This window comes from Zalophus californianus, chromosome 1, assembly GCF_009762305.2.
Source record: "Zalophus californianus isolate mZalCal1 chromosome 1, mZalCal1.pri.v2, whole genome shotgun sequence".
Taxonomy (NCBI): domain Eukaryota; kingdom Metazoa; phylum Chordata; class Mammalia; order Carnivora; family Otariidae; genus Zalophus; species Zalophus californianus.
This window is the reverse complement of record NC_045595.1, coordinates 29,409,978-29,429,603: the sequence shown is the minus strand read 5'-3', so window position 1 is coordinate 29,429,603 and position 19,626 is coordinate 29,409,978. Positions and strand designations below refer to the sequence as shown.

General features: G+C 42.5%; 2 protein-coding genes across 6 annotated transcripts in view; one reads left to right on the top strand and one right to left on the bottom strand.

Annotated features, from left to right (window-relative positions):
- PTPRG (protein tyrosine phosphatase receptor type G) overlaps positions 1-19,626 on the bottom strand; it is a 699,320-nt gene that overhangs the window by 607,098 nt on the left and 72,596 nt on the right. The window lies entirely within an intron of this gene.
- On the top strand, positions 12,303-12,875 carry LOC113918730 (60S ribosomal protein L12-like). Its single transcript, XM_035726176.1, has one exon. It carries the CDS (start codon positions 12,378-12,380, stop codon positions 12,873-12,875), a length of 498 nt encoding a protein of 165 aa, XP_035582069.1. The 5' UTR covers positions 12,303-12,377.

Sequence of the window (19,626 nt, the reverse complement as noted above, 5' to 3'; positions counted from 1 at the left end):
GACATCTGGATTCACAAAGTCCAAGTGTGATGTGACCAACCCCAAACCTACAGCCACCGGTACCTGCTTGGTCCAGGCTAGAACATTCCTATTCTGGCAGCGTTTGCAGTTCCTGAAAATTAGGTCCTCTTTCCCTCCCATCCTGGGGCCTGGAGCTCTTACACTTCCCAGACGTCTTCTTCACAGAGCTGCCTGCCCATGGGGTGAGTACCCGGTGTGCGTGCCCAGGCAAGCACGGGAACCACGGCTCAAGAGCGCTCGCACATCACCAATGGCCAAGTGGACCCCAGCTGCTTGGCAGCCCACTTCTCGACAAGCACAGCACGGGCCTCTTCCCTGCTGATGCCTGCTATCGATACACCTAAGGACAGGGAGGACAGCACAGTGCTCAGCAGCCACGTGAACGGCACTCTTTGAGAAGGAAAATCCAACAGCTCACTGTGAATAACTGCTTGAAAGCCTCCTGTATTCATTTCATTTTTAATCAGTTGATTCCATTTTGAGCCAAGAGAGTTGGAGGGCTAGGGAACAGCACATTCAAAGAATCCTAGGGCAGGGCGCCTGGGTTGCTCCATCGGTTGAGCGTCGTCTCTTGATTTCAGCTCAGGTCATGCTCTCATGGGTCATGGGATCCAGCAACGCAATGGGCTCCATACCCAGGAGGGAGTCTGCTTGAGATTCTCTCTCACCTCTCCCCCTGCCGCTCCCCCCAAGCTGGCTTGCACTCTCTCTCTCTCTCAAAACAAACAAATTGAAAACAAACAAACCAAAAACAAAAAACAAAAAAACACTAGGGCACAACGAACCCCGCCCCCCAAAAAGCAAAGATATATGCAATGATTTAGCTGCAAGCATGTAAGCTTCATGAGGGCAGGGATGTCTTATTCACTGTTCTTTTCCCTTTTTTTTTTAAAGAATAAATGCTCCTTTATTGACATATGGAGGTGCTTTTTTTTTAAGATTTTATTTATCTATTTGAGGAAGAGAGAGAGAGAGAAGGGGGTGGCAGCATGAGCAAGCAGAGGGGCAGAGGGAGAAGCAGACTCCCGCTGAGCAGGGAGCCCAACATGAGACTCGATCCCATGCCCCCGGGATGATGACCTGAGCCGAAGGCAGACGCCCATCCGACTGAGCCACCCAGGCGCCCCTTTGTTCACTGTTCTATCCTGGGTGCCTAAGCATACAGTGGGTTGTAAATAATATCTGGAGAAAACATTGTTTACAATAGCAAAAAAAGCAAAAACAGGGTTAAGGCTATGAAACCAGAAAGAAAAGATCAAGAAATAAAGGAAAATGTCTTCAATATTCAAGAATTCTAAACATGATCCAGCCAAGCCATCCTCTACCTTGTGAACAGTCAGCTCTTATTGATTCACATGTAAACTGGGCACTGTAGAAGCATTTCAATTGCTACCTTTGCTAATCATTGAGACTAGGTCAATTCTGTGTCACCTCATCTTTTGCATCAGGTGAGGGATGCTCAGGAACACACAAACTCAAAAGAAAGGAAACCCTTCCATGAAAAAGATGACATCAACACTCAAGAGTGAAATGGCCAAACTGTGTAACCATGAATTAGCACAGATCAACCTGAATATACCTTTAAGAAAAACTGAGTATAACTGACATTCCTTCTTGACTAAGATGTTTCCTTTTTTTTTTTTTAAGATTTTTTTATTTATTTATTTGAGAGGGAGAACGCTCATGAGTGGGGAGAGGGGCAGAGGGAGAAGCAGACTCCTTGCTGATCAGGGAGCCCAATGTGGGGCTCAATCCCAGGACCCCAAGATCCTGACCTGAGCAGAAGGCAGACGCTTAACCGACTGAACCACCCAGATGCCCCTTAACTAAGATGTTTCAATAATAATATTCATTCAATCTGTATTTTTAAGCACCTACTACACGCCAACCACTGCTCTAGGAACATGTAACACAGGCATACCTCAGACATGTGGTGTGTTCCATTCTAGACCACTGCAATAAAGCAAAAACCACAATAAAGTGAACCAAATTAATTCTTTGATTATCCAGCACATATAAAAATTGTGTTTACACTGATACTGTAGTGCTGTAAGTGGGCAATAGCATTATGTCTAAGGAAACAATGTATTTACACCTTATATAAAAAACATTTGCTAAAAAATCTGAACTTTCAGCAAATTGTAATCCTTTTGCTGGTGCAGGGTTTTGCTCGATGGTGATGCCTGCTGATTGATCAGGATAGTGGTTGCTGAGAGTTGGGGTGACTGTGGCAATTTTTTTTTAAATAACAAGATAAAATAACCTTAAAATAATAAGGTTGCTGCATTGATTGACTTTTCCTTTCACCAAAGATTTCTCTATAGCATGTGATTCTGTTTGATGAACATTTTATCCACAGTAGAACTTCTTTCAAAATTGGAGTCAATGCTCTCAAACCCTGCCGCTGCTTTATCAACTAAGTTTATATAATATTCTAAATCCTTTGTGTCATTTCAACAATCATCACAGCATCCTCACCAGGAGCAGATTCCATCTCAAGAAACCACTTTCTTCACTCCTCCATAAGAAGTACCTCCTCATCTGCTAAAGTTTTATCATCAGACTGCAGCAATTCACTTCCATCTTCAGGTCCGACTTCTTTCTGGTTTTCTTGTTTTCACCTCATCTGCAGTGACTTCCTTCACTGAAGTCTTGAAGCCCTCAAAGTCATCCATGAGGGTTGGAATCAATTTATTCCAAACTCCTGTTCATGTTGATATTTTGACCTCTTTTTATTAAATCATAAATGTTCTTAATGGCCTGTAGATGGTGAATCTTTTCCAGAAGGTTTTCAATTTACTTCGCCCAGATCGATCAGAGGAATCACTCTCTATGGCAGCTAGAGCCTTAGAAATATATATATATATATATATATATATATTTTAAGTAATCTCCACACCCAACATGGGGCTTGAACTCATGACATCAAGATCAAGAGTCCCATGCTCTACTGAGTCACTGGGGAGCCAGCCAGGTGCCCCCTATTTTGTAAGTAATAAGACTCGAAAGTCAAAATTACACCTTGATCCATGGGCTGCATAATGGATGCTGTGTTCGCAGGCATGACAACAACGTTTATCTTGTGTACATCTCTTTCACAGCTCTTGGATGATCAAATGTATTGTCAATAAGCAGTAATATTTTGAAAGGAATCTTTTTTTCTAAGCAGGTCTCAACAATGAGCTTAAAATATTTGGTAAATTATGTCATAAACCAATGTGCTGTCATCCAGGCTTTTTTGTTTCACATACAAAGCACAGAGTATACTTAGCATAATTCTTAAAGTCCCTAGGACTTTCCAAATGGTAAATGAGCACTGACTTCAACTTAAAGTCAGCAGCTGCATTAGCCCCTGACAAGAAGTCAGCCTGTTTTCTGAAGCTTTGAAGCCTGGCATTGACTTCTCCTCTCTAGCTATGAAAGTCCTAAATGGCATCTTCTTCAAATAGAAAATGGCTTAGGTGTAGGCACGCCTATATAAATTATCTGAGCTAGATCTGTAACACTTGTTGCAGCTTCTATATCAGCACCTGCTGCTTCATCTTGCACTTTCATGATACAAAAACAGCTTCTTCCCTTAAACTTCATGAACCAACCTCTGCTAGCTTCAAACTTTTCTTCTGCAGCTTCCCCACCTGTCTCAACCTTCACAGAACTGAAGAGAGTTAAGGCCTTGCTCTGGATTAGGCTTTGACTAAAGGGAATGTTGTGGCCGGTTTGATCTTCTATCCAGATCGCTAAAACCTTCTCTGTATCAGCAAGGCTGTTATCACAGGAGTAGCATCTTTAATTTCCTTCAAGAAGTTTTCCTTTGCATTCACAACTTGGCTGTTGGGTGCAAGAAGCCTAGCTTTTGACCTATCTTGGCTTTTGACATGCCATCCTCATTAAGCTTAATCATTTCTAACTTTTGATTTAAAATAAGAGACATGCAGGGGCGCCTGGATGGCACAGTCAGTTAAGTGTCTGACTCTTGCTTTCAATTCAGGTCGTGGATCTCAGGGTTGTGAGATCAAGCCCCACATCAGGCTCCATGCTCACCGCGGAGTCTACTGAAGACTCTCTCTCCCTCTCCTTCTGCCCCTCCCCCTCTAAAATAAATAAATAAATCTTTTTAAAAAATGAGAGACATGAAAATTTTCCTTTCACTTGAACACTTAGAGGTCATTGTCAGGTTATTAATTGTAGGGTGAAGGGCCTAATTTCAATATTCCTGTGTCTCTGGGAATAGGGAGGCCTGAGGAGAGGGAAAGAGATGGAGGCACAACCCGAAGGTGGAACAGTTCGCCATCTTATATGGACGGGGCTCACGGTGCCCCAAAATAATTATAAGAGTAACGTCAGAGATCACAGATTACAGATGATAGTAGCTGTGCCTTGTGGTGAGCACAGCATAATGTACAGACTTGCTGAATACCTAAATTGTACACTACCAAAATGTGACCGAGACACAAAAGTGAACAAATGCTGTTGGAAACATGGCACCCACCATAGACTTACTGGACACAGGGCGGCCACAAACCATCAATTTGTAAAACAACAGTCTCTACAAAGTGCAAGAAAGCAAAGAGCAATAAAATGAGGTGTGCCTGTGTAAGAATGAATAAAAGTGATACAGCCCTCGCCAATCTTACCTCAATCTACAGAGTAAAGGAAGACCACAAACAGGTCAACAAATAAATGAAAGGTGCAACTTGCAACTGTGGTTGACTGCTGGGAAGACAGCAATCGACGATGACTAAGGAGAAGCAGGGTAAGGAGTGAATACCTATTCCCTGTCATTAAGAGGCAGCACTGGACACACATGCAACTCTGGACAGACATGGCAGGGGACTCTGAGACTCCACTGCCCTGCCTGTAGGATGACTCAATAGACACATAGGGTCCCTTCTGGCCCACATCTCAGCAAGCTGATAAGAAAGAGCTACCCTACAACCCAGCAATTGCACTACTGGGTATTTACCCCAAAGATACAAACGTAGTGATCCGAAGGGGCACGTGCACCCCAATGTTTAAAGCAGCAATGTCCACAATAGCCAAACTATGGAAAGAGCCTAGATGTTCATCAAAAGATGAATGGATAAAGAAGATGTGGTATATATATACAATGGAATATTATGCAGCCATCCAAAAAAATGAGATCTTGCCATTTGCAACGACGTGGATGGAACTAGAGGGTATTATGCTAAGCGAAATAAGTCATTCAGAGAAAGACAAGTATCATATGATCTCACTGATATGAGGAATTTGAGAAACAAGACAGGATCATAGGGGAAGGGAGGGAAAAATGAAACGACGAAACCACACAATGAGACAAACCATAAGAGACTCTTAATCTCAGGAAACAAACTGAGGGTTGCTGGAGTGGAGGCGGGGTGGGAGGGATGGGGTGGCTGGGTGATGGATATTGGGGAGGGTATGTGCTATGGTGAGCGCTGTGAATTGTGCAAGACTGATGAATCACAGACCTGTACCCTGAAACAAATAATACATTATATGTTAATAAAATAAATAATAAATAAATAATAAATAAAATAAAAATAAATAACTTCATTAAAAAAATAAAATAAAATAAAATATAAAGAATAGAAAAACAGTTACCTAGTATAAAAATCACTTTTCCTAATTCACATCTTCCTTTTCTATGTTTTTTTAATGTTTTTCCTGTTTGGTTGACTAAGTAGAAAATTAAATTAGATGCCATAAAGCAGGGGTCTGCAGGCTTTTTTGACCTTGGATCCATCAGTAAAATGTTCCTGAACCCATACCTCTAATATGTATCTATTCTAGTCATAAATTATACAAATACACTGTAAATATATATTTTGTATGTATAAAACCTATACACAAATAGATATTTTTAAAATAAAATGTTTATAAATTTAAAAAAAGAAAGAAAAGAAAGCACGGACAAACCCTCCTTTGCAGGAAGTTCAAACCGTGCAAACCCTGGGCCAAGTACAAGAACCCAGGACAGAATGGTCAACAGACCAGAAAGACATTCTAAAGGTACATTCACCTAAAACTGGAGCCTCCAAATAAATGAAGGAAAAACTGACAGAATTCCATCTCCATCTATCTCCCGAGCATACCATTAAGACTTGAGAATGCAGGGCGTCTGGGTGGCTCAGTCGTTAAGCGTCTGCCTTCGGCTCAGGTCATGATCCCAGGGTCCTGGGATCGAGCCTCACATCGGGCTCCCTGCTCTGTGGGAAGCCTGCTTCTCCCTCTCCTACTCCCCCTGCTTGTGTTCCCTCTCTCACTGTGTCTCTCTCTGTCAAATAAATAAATAAAATCTTTAAAAAAAAAAAAAAAAGACTTGAGAATGCATGTCAAGTATCTGGCATAGAGTAGGCATACAATAGGTACTTAGAAAGTGATTCAAAAGCTGTCTAAAGGCCACCATTCTCCTAAGTGCCACACCCCAGACCCTAAGCCACAGGCTGCTCACCCAGCTGATCCACTTCTATCAACAGTTCTATGGAGGCACGAGAGTAAACTGAGGCCCAGAGATTAAGTAATTCACCAAGGTCAATAGGAATGGAACGAAATCTCACACCCTCTTAATGCCTTTCCTGAGCTGCACCGGGCTTCGCGTGAGGCCAGCCATGAAAACCAGCACAAGAAAGACACCACTAACATTCTGGGTAAAGTTAAATTCCTCAATTAGCTTTACATGTTCCTTGACAGTTCCCCCAGTTAACAAAGCACACACATGCTGTTTCTAGTCTATTCTGGCTCACGCTGATTTTGCTAGGAAACTGGAAGCAGCCTGAGCCAAGGTTAATTCTAATCTCACAGGCAAGCAGATTCTGGAGCTTTCCGTTCATACAGTCTAAGTCTTTACACTCAGAAGAGGTGGTCCTGATGAGCAAAGGAAGTTGGAGCGGGAGCTGACACATATGAGAAAACAGGAGAGCACAGTGAATCTCAACAGGACAAAGCAGAGATATGTACAATGACTTCGCTTTGGGGCGCATCTGTTCTACCCTGGGTACCTGAAACAGGAAGGCTTGGCACATAGCACATTATAAATAAATACTTGGGGAATAAATCAAAGCACTCTTTGGAACAACAGGAAAAAAACCCTGAAAACAAGTTAAACGTCTAACATCAAAATTATAGAAAAATAAATCTTGTTCCATTACTTAAAGATTACTATTGCAGCTGCTAAAAAGGATGAGGAATAGCAGACAAGGTGTACTGTCCCTTATGAACCATGCTGGAGAAGCGGAATGAGAAAAACTGGGAAATGTTCACAATATAAAGGGAAAAAGTAAAACATCATGGGCAATATATCTATCTCTCCCTCTATGCGTATTATGTCTTTCCTACACATAAGATGTATAAATCAAAAGCTATAAGAATGAAGAACAAAATATCAAGTCAGCATTATCTCTAGATTACTAGATGATTTTCTTCATGATCTTTCCTTTTTTGCTTATAAGTACTTTTGAAAAATTGCCCTTCCCAGGGCACCTGGGTGGCTCAGTCACTTAAGCGTATGTCTTCGGCTCAGGTCATGATCCCAGGGTCCTGGGATGGAGCCCCACATCAGGCTCCCTGCTCAGCGGGGAGTCTGCGTCTCCCTCTCCCTGCTTGTGCTCTCGCTCTCTCTGTCAAATAAATAAAATCTTAAAGAAAAATTGCCCTTCCCCATCTTACATGTATTTATAAAATGTTTTACAATAAATACAAATTTGTTGCTTGACGTAATTCCCACCTCCATGACATGGGTGGTTGTGTTGTAAATCTCTCCTTTGACAGGAAGACTTCTGCAGCGGCAAACATAAGCTTCTGGCCTTTTACCCAAAGACAAAAAGCTGGCAGTAACTTTAGAGGAGTGGTTCTCAAATAGGACGCATTTGCCCCCAGAAGATTTTAGGCAATGTCCGAAGATACTTCTGGTTGTCTCGTCTTGGGGGCAGGAATGCTAGTAGCATCCACTCAGCAGAGACCAGGGATGCTGCTAAACATCCCACAATGCACAGGACAACCCCCCACAACACAGAATCATTTGGCCGGCAAGTATCAACAGTGCTGAGGTTGAGAAACCCTCCTTTAAAGTATTAGGATAAAAGTCATACTGTGGGGAGCCCAAATGCCTATCCGAAAGACAAATAAGAGGAGAAGAAAAATTATTAACAGTATTTAAAATGTTTTGTACCAGAGCAGATTTCCAGAAAGACAGAGATGGGGAACATTCGTTCCTCTGAGGATTCCCTAACGCTAGCACTGTCAACAGCACAGAGAGGGGGCTTAGCAAGTGTGCCATCCATTGGGAACACAGAACTGCACTGTGGAGGAAATTCCAACTGCAAAGTCAGACGCAGACAGACTTAAAGATCGGCTCTGCCAATGGCTAACAGACTGTGCACGGACAAAGTGAGGATAATAGTGCCATGTATTTAAATCTTGTATGACTTGCAGAGAACAACGTGTCTGTAGCTTTTAACACTGCCCAAGATACACAAGAGGTGACCTGCTAAGGACAATGTACATGCCCAAAAAACTTCCAACAAACATGCATGGAAATTGCATAGCTTCAAGCTCAATGCCAATGAATCCAGGGAAGGGCAATTCCCATATGGACTATTTACTATCTCCTGGAGAAAGCTGTGTGCCATGAACTGAGTCTAATCCTGAACTTCATCAGGTTTGCTCAGGACACCCTATCACTGGTCAAATCGGTAACTGCATGAGCACATAAACAAATGGCAGGTGCCATCTATCACCAACAGCTTGGGTGAAAGTTCTAAAGAAAGATTAACAATAGGACAAAATATAAACAATTTTTTACAAATAAAAATCCAAAGGAGGTACCCCTGATGAACTGGAAATCAGTTCACAAGAACTTAATCAACTAAACCCTACCAAGACACCAGCTGGTCTGTTAAGTATTTTGGGATTTTTATCTTATAGCCAACACACCCATCTGGTAGCATATAGAAATTATGTTTTTCCTTTAAAAAAAAAAAACTGAGTGTCCAAATACACCGGTGTAACTGAGGTTGATAAATAGGGTTCTAAAAGTGTAGGCAGTGAAGAAAGAAATAAAACACACACACAGATAAATGTATAATTTATCTGAGCCATTAGAACCAGCGGAATCATATAAACTTTTTACTAGACAACTCCACAGCAAAAAATAGAGGTTCAAGTTGCTGAATCATTGTTCAGATGTAAATAGGATTCCTAAAACTTTTATTGGTAGTCAAAATTCATTTATAACATAAACAAGAAAAGCAAGCCATAAAGCCAAGCAGTGGTGAAAGCCCCTTCCAAATGCAAACATCTGACAAAGGAGCTCATTTGCAATTCAAGAGTTAAAAGAACACGAAGCAGCTGAAAATGATAGCGTTAATAAATTTTAAAATAAAACTTGACTGCATTTGATGATGAAATGTTTATTTAATTTGGTTAAATGTTCACACTAGTGCTCAGAAACATCCATTCCACAGAAAAGAACACTGCTGGTGAGAAACACATGGGCTCAAACACAAAACTTCCTTCCTCAGTCATCACCCCGAGCGAGGTCCCACAGTCCTCCTCCTGAAAACAGCGGATGCATCCAATGGTTGGATAACAGTGCATCCTATTAAGTCAGGTGCCAAATATCCTTTCTCCTGGCCAGGGCTCAATCATTCATGAGCTCTTTTCTGGCTGCTTCTCAGCAGTTTTGTGCAGAGCTCTCCACTCTGCTCTTCGAACATGAGACTCATTCCACAAAAATCTTGTATTACACATTCCCGCTAATGTTCCCGGGAATGTGGCAATGGCCAATTCCGTAATACTTCGCTGGCATTCAACATTTTCAGGATTACGGGATATGCAGCCTCCACCCTTGGCTTCCTTGATTCCATTTTGTAACTCCTTTGCATCAAAAGATCATTTCTCGACAGCAGGATAAGCGGTGCTTTTCAAATTTTTACTATGTTATCACTGCAATTTCTACAGGGAAAACCAGCATTACCAGGCATCCTAACCCTTGGTGCTTCTAAGTTTTATTTTTCCTTTTCAGAAGAAAAGAAGGGAGAATTAAGGACAAAGAGAAATCGAAAAAGAGAGAGAGAGAGACTGAGAGAGAGATGTCCCTTATTAGGGTTATCAGTAAACTCCAGTGCCATGTTTATTAGGACCTCCTGGCTACTCTTTGTAAAGGGTGTTCTTTACAGTCTGCTCTTGGCAAGACAGAACACAGCATGCTGGCTGAAATAATGGGCTAAGGGACATAATAAAGCAGAGTCCAAACCCCAAACCCAGGCTCCACCAGCCATGTGGTCTTGAGTAAAAAAACTGTCAGTTTGCTTATGTGTGAAATAGGACAATGTACTTCCGAGAGCAGTCAAGATAGAAAGAGCCTTGCACCACACTGAACACAATAACCTAGTTGTTACTCTGATTGAGCCCAAAGTTTCCACTAGACTTTGTTCTACCTTAGTGATAAACTCACGTGACTGTTCCTAGACATCACTACCCTATATTAAACACGTATGCATTTCTTAAGCTTCTGGGCTTGCAGAGACAGTTCAAGGAAAAGACATCCTTTATTTTCTCATGTAACTACATAATTGCTTCAACAAAGATCAGAGTCTTTAAAGTGGAGATTCACTACCCAACCCACCCATCGCCACCATTACTCTTCTTCCTATTTGGAGTTTGAAATATACAAGGAGCACATGAAAACATTCTCTTGGGAAACATTCAAGCAATACGTCATTATTCTTCCAATACAGGGTAAGAGAACCAAATAGAACATTTCCTACCCCCTCTCTTTGGAAGAAGTGTATTCCAGATGGCAGCCAAATGAGTGTGTCAGGAGTGTGTGCTCTGCAGCAGAAAGCCTAGGAGGTGCAGGCGTTCCCTTGGTACATTAGCCTGGAGTCACCCGAATCAAACACCCTGCAGTTAGTCACCGGCACAAAATGAAAGGCTTTTTGTGTCAGAACAGAAGAATTTAGGTATTTCAAGATGTGTGTTCTGGGAGAAAATTTCTCTTCTACCACAGGAGCATATAAGAGTATTTCATTCTTTCCTTGGATACTCTCTTTTGCCATTCCTCTTAGTGAATGCGTGTACCCCGATGGGGGGCAGGCTAAGTGTCTTACATCTGGATCCGTGGAGCCTGGGACTGTGCCTGAAATACATGAAGGCATTTAAGGAAAAGGATGGGTTCCTTGGGGATGCCAGCGAATCCTTACTGGTTAAGTTCTGTTAAGTCCAGCTAAGATTCAGTTAGGAGGGCTTGGACATGGAACGGATTTGCACAAGTAACAAACCTACAGCTACACGAATGTGTTGGGTTATTTTAATCTCAGAAAGTCTTCTTTTCCAGTGTGGTTCACAAGACCCTACAATACTGTCCTTTACCACTTGCACTGTTAGAATATTCTCAGGTGACCATGCAACAGGATCCATTTAGTCCAACATTAAGCCCCCACTTACCACGAAGTTGTGGAAAGCCCTGGACTTCCTGTATGTCAAAAGCCAAGAGGGCAAATATAATCCAAAGCAATAGAGGATTCATGTTGGGTGCAAGAGTGTGTCAGTAGGTGGGCGGGCTGTCATGGGCTTTAAAAAAATGCCATCATCAGAATTAAGATACTTTATAAGGAAACATCTGAGGGTGCTGAGCGAATCAAACATTCAGTGGTGCTTTAGAAAGGCAGTCTAGAGAAGTGGTCAACAGCACTGGTTCCAAAGACAGAGTTTGAATTGAGGGATCTGCCTCTTCATGTCCTGGGTGAACTTGAACAAGTTAATTACACTCTATGTGACTCAGTTTCCCTTCCAAGAGAAAACCATGGTATCCACCTTCCTTGAGGAGTTGTTATGAGGATGAAATTAGACACTACGTGTACAGTGCTTAGTATAATATTTGGCAGGTAAGAGAGCTGCAATTATTGTTTTAGTAAAATTAACCCAGATAATGGTTTGACAGAGGATAAAACAGAAGATAGGAAGAACTCTTCCAACACTGCTAATAAAAGCTGTCATGCCTCCAGCTAAGGAAAATAGTTTGGCAGCGTCCTATAAAACTAAACGTGTGCATACCACATGACCCCGCAATTGCACTCCTGGGTGTTTATCTCAGAGAAATGAAAACTTAGGTTCAATCAAAAACCTGGACGTGAGGGTTTGTAGCACTCTATTTGTAATATCCCCAAACTGTAAAAATCCAGAAGTCCTTCAACAGATAACTGTTTAACAAACCAAACTACATCCATCCCACGGAGTACTACTTAGCAACAAAAAGGGACCAACAGCGCTTTTGGCTTTCAGCTCGGGGAGGGCAAAGGTGCAACTTTCTTCGGTCGTCCCGAATCCGGGTTCATCCGACACCAGCCACCTCCGCCATGCGGCCTAAGTTCGACCCCAACGAGATCAAAGTCGTGTACCTGAGGTGCACCGGTGGCGAAGTCGGTGCCACGTCTGCCCCGGCCCCGAAGATAGGCACGCTGGGTCTGTCTCCAAAAAAGGTTGGTGATGACATCACCAAGGCAACCGGTGATTGGAAGGGTCTAAGGATTATGGTGAAACTGACCATTCAGAACAGACAGGCCCAGATTGAAGTGGTACCTTCTGCCTCTGCCCTGATTATCAAAGCCCTCAAGGAACCACCAAGAGACAGAAAGAAGCAGAAAAACATTAAGCACAGTGGAAATACCACTTTTGATGAGATTGTCAATATTGCCCGACAGATGCGACACCGATCTTTAGCGAGAGAACTCTCTGGAACCATTAAAGAGATCCTGGGGACTGCCCAGTCTGTGGGCTGCAATGTAGATGGCCGCCACCCTCATGACATCATAGATGACATCAACAGTGGTGTGCTGGAATGCCCGGCTAGTTAACTACAAAGGAAAATGTTTCAATAAAGGATCATTTGACAACCAAAAAAAAAAAGGGGGACCAACAGCTTGGATGGGTCCAGGGAATTATGCTGAGTGAAGAAAGCCAACCCCAAAAGGTTACAGGGTTAAAGGACAATGAATTGATGATAGCCAGGAATTAGGGAGGGGCTCAGTGTAACCATAAAGGGGTAGCACGTGGGACCTCTGTGGAGATGGAACAGTCCTGCATCTTGACTGTGGTGGTGGTTACACGAATCTTACACAATATGATCAAAACGCACAGAAATACACACACAGGCATACCATGTACACAACCGAGTGTGTGCAAAACTGGTGAGATCGTAACAGGATGCGCAACTCCCGAAGAGTTTTAGATGAAGAGCATAAGTTCAGTTAAGAATTAATACTGCAGGGGCACCTGGGTGGCTCAGTCGTTGAGCATCTGCCTTCGGCTCAGGGTCCTGGGATCGAGCCCCGCATCCGGCTCCCTGCTCAGCGGGAGGCCTGCTTCTCCCTCTCCCACTTCCCCTGCTTGTGTTCCCTCTCTTGTTGTGTCTCTGTCAAATAAATAAATAAAAATCTTAAAAAAAAAAAAAAAAAAGAATGAACACTGCAGAGAATTAGGAGCAAGCCATATTTTACCCTGCAAAGAGCTGCCATCTCTTTGGAGGCAGGCGCAGCCTCGATCTATGTCTGTACAAAGCAGGGGGGATTTTACAGCCCCTCCACACACTAAATTAGGACTAAGGAGTCTGCAAGGAGGAATAAGCCTCCTGGAGGCAAGAAAAATAAACCAATTTTGCCCAATCTAAGAAAATTTGTTGCACGTATGAGGTAGCTTAGCTCCCAGGATCACAGGGTAGGCTAGATCAGGGATTGGCAAACTATATCCAAACCCATACCCATATATAGTGTCCATGGCTGCTTCCACGCTACCACAGCGGAGGTGAGTCGTTCCAAAAAAGACTGTACGTCCCACAGAGCCTGAAATATTTACTATCAGAAAAAACATGCCAACCTCTGGGCTAGATAACCAAGCTCAGGAGCCAAGCCGGTTAAGGCAAAGGGCCCCCTCCTAGGTGGCTCAGTTGGTTAAGCGACTGCCTTCGGCTCAGGTCGTGATCCTGGGGTCCCGGGATCAAGTCCCGCATCGGGCTCCCTGCTCAGCAGGGAGTCTGCTTCTCCCTCTGACCCTCTTCCCTCTTGTGCTCTCTATCTCTCATTCTCTCTCTCTCAAATAAATAAATAAAATCTTAAAAAAAAAAAAAAAAAAGGCAAAGGGCCCCTCTAACTGACCACCACTGCCTGTCAAAAAATGTTGTAGCCACTGCCAAAATGCCTTTTCCTCTGTCCCTATGTCCTGGCAATGCCAGCAAGAGATCCAAAGTCCGAGGCAGACATATGTACATGTAAAGGTCCAGGTCACATGCCCCCATATTAGCTGCAAGGGAAGCTGGAAACCTGACCAGACAGCCTCTGGCCCCTCCACGACTCAGAGCAGACAAGGCCCAAACCCAGGAAGGGGTTTCTAGCACCAGACAGCCAAACACACAGGAGGGAACTGGTATGTGTAGTGTGGACAAAGCCATCAACCACAACCCATCTGGGTAGTTTTTATTTCCTGCGGTTCAACCCAAACACTGGGTTTTCTGCCAACTTGACCATGAAGAGGTGTTAATCATTGTCAATATTTGCTAAACCTAGGCTCTCATTTGTTTACTTCCATCTTCAGTTTTCCCTTATATCACTTAAAGTATATTTTTATCCCTGGCCTAGAAATGCTTTGATTTTTTTTTTTTCTTTTAAATGCTCTTAGTTGGGTAGGAGGAAAGGTAATACCCAAGCTCAGGAGTCTCTTCAATTGTGTGCGTTGATGAAGCTAATTTTAAAAGACAAAGCAAACCAGGCAACCCTAATATTCTAACAAGTCCCTAGCAGCAAATGGGTTCTGTCAATCATAAAACAACACCTTCCTCTCTCATCATACTGACTTTAAGACAAATGAGTATCTGGCCTGTTCCAGCAGTCTCAAGCTTACAGGTAATGAGAGATAAAAGATAGAGGGAGTAGTATTTTCAATGATTATCTCATTAAAAATAGCTCCTTTGATTTTATCTGGTTCCATAAATGTTAGATACCATGGAACATATTCCTAGCATGCTGACTTGCATCCAGGATTTCTAACTCAACACTCTTTTCCAGTTAACAGAGCCAAACTATTACCAACTGGGATAGATTTGGAACAACTGAAGAAATACTGATGGGCTATGAGGAGGCCGATAGGAGACGCATATCCTTAGTGCTGAAGCTAAATCTTGCAAGATCCAATTTGAAGTTTCCTTCAAGAACAGAGTCATCTCCCCTTATATACCAAAAACCCACCAGCCTTTAGAATCACTCCTGAATTCCCTTCCACATCTTTTAGTTCTTCCCTGAGAGGACTCTTAGTTCTTGCATCTCATAGATTAAAAACTATACCTGCATACTGGCTACCCCCTTTGCAAACGGAATTTCTACTGACGGGAAGTCACCTCAATTTCATGGGAAGGTTTCACAATGCCCAAAAAATGAAACCAAGGCTTGTGGGAGATGATGTTTGAAAACTAGAGCTCCAAAGTTAACTTTGGCACATCTGCCAAAAATGATTTTCCAGGGCTGCACAGAGGCCTGACACGATAGGTGACACCTCTTTATCAGCTCCAAGAACTCCAGGGCACATAATTAGCACCCAATTAGTTATTAATAACTTAATATTCACACATCTGCTGAAACTCTGTAGGTGTGTAGTATAATTTAAATGTGATCGTGATCACCCCTGTTAGGATAGGTGCTGTATACCTAATGGATTGAATTCCACAGAGCCTGATGAGGGAAAAAACTGGAAGCCTCATCTGTTCTTTTCTGTGGGGTGTAAACAGTCAAACTCAAACCAAAGGGTAGCCCAGTCAATCTGGAAGAGTTAAATGAACGCTAAGTGTTACACACTCAAACTGACTGTGTAACAAGCATTAGCTGACTGCCTACTTATATGCAATCACTGTGCTGGCACAGATGCCTTAAAATGCTTCTTAAAAAGCTAGCATATCAGTAATTATTATTTATAAAGCCACTATTATATACCAGGCACTGATCTACTCAGTGTAAACATATGTATTACTTCATTTTTATTTCACTGATCCCTCACAGCCCCCCTGTGAGGTAGGTTCGACTACTGTCCACCATTTTACAAATGCGGAAATGGGACGCACAAGTTCACATCATCTGCAAGAGATCACGAAACTGCGTGGCTAGGACGCAACCTCAGTCCTGTCTGTGTTACAGAGCTTTTGCTCTTAACCACGAAGCTAGAGTTAATCACTTTTCCCTAAGGCCTGTGCAAAAAAACCTCCACATCCGTGGGATGACACAAGGCTAAGCAGGGGTCCTGAGCACTTCCGTTCACTCGGCTGCCTTCACAGAAGGCCGAGGTGGGACTCTTGTTTTCAGCCTGAGCACTGTCAAATTAGATGAGCAACTTCATTTCTAGTTTTTAAAATCTGACTCCTATTTCTGTTATCTAAAGGCACAAAAAGACCTTTCCTACCACTCCCCATCTCCCCACCTCCAAAACCAAGCATCTCACTCTTTAGTTACCAAAGTCCCTTCATCCAGAGAAAAGAAACGCATAAGCTCCTGTGTGGAATCTGGAAATACAATGAATTTCACGGGTTGTCCAGTCTCTCACTGTGAGGAAAAGAGAAAAATCGGACAGAGAAATGAGAGCGGACTTCTGATCACAAAATGTGGTCTCTGAACAACCCTAGCAGCTGGCCGCACTCAAGCTACCCAACCCAAAGCATTTTCAAACACTAGTGAGGGCAGTATTATGTTCTTCTCCCAAATCTGTCCCGAACGCCAAGGCCACAAAGTCATCTGGGAGCTCCTGCATTTCCAATGCTCCACGCTTACCAAGGAAATTTCCCCTTCAGACTAATAAATGTCAAAGCATAGGGCGGGCCTCACTGCTTTTAGCTGGATGAAATGCTGCACATTCATTTTATTTTACAGTCATTACAAGGCTCCACCTAAGTAATAAAGATGGTATCTTCTTTCCAAGCTCCAATGAGAATATGGCGTCTTTCAAAGACCTAGGGAACGACAGGCAGTTGTGTGAACATTCATGGACATCTTGACAAGTTTATGAAACAGGAAGGATATTGAAAGTATGAGGTTTACTATTCTGAAAGAAAGCTAAGAACATTTCAGAAGCAACTGTGCAAGCAAAAGCTATCCAAAACACTAGGGACAAATACTGCCTTAGATTTCTGAAGAATTTATTTTAGGAAAGTAGGCCAAGTGTTAGGATTTAGTTAGAAGGATTTTCATCACAGCACTCATTATAATATCCAAAATAATAAGCACCATTCATTTAACAATAAGGAAATAGTTAAATAAAATCATGGTATAAGCATTAAACAAAACATTTCTCGATGGTCAACTCTAAAGGTTTTAGAAGAGTAATGGCCTAGAACATGCAAAATAAACAGTTCAATGAAAAGGGCAAATTACAACAGAATACAATTTTCATCAAAAAAATCTAACACAATTATATGCATAAATACACCAAGGTATTCAAAGTAACTAATGCAAAGGCATATTTATTTTATCTGTGTTTATTACAATGAACACGTGGCTTTTACATTAGGAAAAGCTTTTTTGGAAAAAGCTTTACCATATCTCACTTTTTTATTTCTAACCCTGGAAAATTTCCAACAAACACAAATATAAATAGAAGCCCCACTCCCATATTCAGTGCCCAGCCTCAAGGGATTATGAACCATAGCCAATATTGTTCCATGATGCCCCCCTGCATTCCCTCCTTGCGTATTACCCAAAACCATAAATATTTTTTAAATAGAAGCTCTTTTTTAAAAAAAAATCCATAAAACTGGGGTGCCTGGGTAGCTCAGTCTGTTAAGCCTCTGACTCTTGATCTCAGCGCAGGCCTTGATCTTAAGGTTCCTGAGTTCTAATCTCCAGTTGGGCTCCTCACTGGGCATGGAGCCTACTTTAAAAAAAAAAAAAAATCCATAAAACTATCATTATCCCTAAACAATGTAAAAATATTTCCCTAATACTCTACCATGTCCAATCTGAAATGTAATTTCCAAATGCTTAGTTTTTAATAGTTAATTCATTTGAATCAGAATCCAGATAAGGTCCATACAGAGCTTGACAAGTATGTCTTTTAAAATCTTTAATCTAGGGGTGCCTGGGTGGCTCAGTAGGTTAAACATCTGCCTTCCGCTCAGATCATGATCTCCATGTTCTAGGATCAAGCCCCACATTGGGCTTCCTGCTCAGCAGGGAGTCTGCTTCTCTCTCTCTCCCTCTAACCCTCCCCACTGCTTGTTCTCTCTCAAATAAATAAAATCTTAAAAAAAAAGAAAATCTTAATCTATAGGTTTTCCTCTTATTTCTCCCTTGCAATTTACTCATTAAAAAATCCAAATCCAAAAAACTAATGATGTAATGCATGGTGATTAACATACATACATACATACATACATACATAAAAACTAAAAAAAAAAAATCCAGATCTGAAGCACTTGTTTGGCACAGTTGGTTAAGCACCTGACTCTTGGTTTCCACTCAGGTTGTGATCTCAGGGTCCTGAGATTGAGCCCCACACAGGGCTCCATGCTCTGCAAGGAGTCAGCTTGAGATTCTCTCTCCCACTCCCTCTGCCCGTCCCCCCCAAAATAAATAAATAAATCTTTTTTTTTTTTTAATCCAGATCTTTGGTCAGTCTGGAATTTGCCTTCTGTATTCTTATGGTGCCATTTACCATGTTTTTTCAGTCCTGCATAATTCCTTTACTTGGACACTTGAACAGACTCACCTGGGGTTTTGGTTTGGGGTTTTTTTGGAGGCGGGGGTGGAAGGTAGAGGGGAGAAGGGGGTGCAAGACTATTATTTCCTAAGATGTAATCTGTTCTACCCCCAGAAGCTCATAAAATCTGGCTGTCTTTGCGATATGAGGAAGTGTTGATGCCCATGTCTAGATTTGGCAATTCATTAGTGGTTGCAAAATGTCAATCCTCCCAAGTGGTCCACCGCTTTGCCTTCATTGTTAGCTACAGTGACTGCATAAAGGAAAAACTTCCTACTACCTGGTTACTCGGTATCAAAAGCTATTCTTAATATATTTTTTTAAATTTTTATTTATTTATTTGACAGAGAGAGACAGTGAAAGAGGGAACACAAACAGAGGGGCGGGAAAGGAGAAGCAGGCTTCCCGCAGAGCAAGGAGCCCGACGTGGGGCTCGATCCCAGGACCCCAGGATCATGACCTGAGCTGAAGACAGATGCTTAAGGACTGAGCCACCCAGGTGCCCCTCAAAAGCTATTCTTAATTTTTAAAATACATACATACTTATAGACCTAAGCCTCCACTACATATAGAATAACCAGAAGCCACAGCAAAAGCCTCCTTATTTTCCAGCCACATCCAGAGCTCAAGGAGTACCCCAAGGTCAGGAGGGGCGCACTTGGTACAAAGTGCAGCAGAGCCATCACTCTGGGGTCTGCAGAGAGCTCAGGCCTCCCTTTCCTCAGCAGTGCCCCTGGCACAGGCGTACCTGTCCTGGGGGTGATGCGCCACCTCTCTGCACGCGCCCGGGTGGTGCAGAACTTGGGACCCGAACACTCTCGGTTGCGTTCTCAGCACCATCAGCCCTGAAGCAGGCATCAGTGAACCAAACCGAAGATT

What these genes read in the sequence shown, in the direction of transcription:
- LOC113918730 (XM_035726176.1), top strand. Translation starts at nt 12,378, where the DNA reads ATGCGGCCTAAGTTCGACCCCAACGAGATCAAAGTCGTGTACCTGAGG.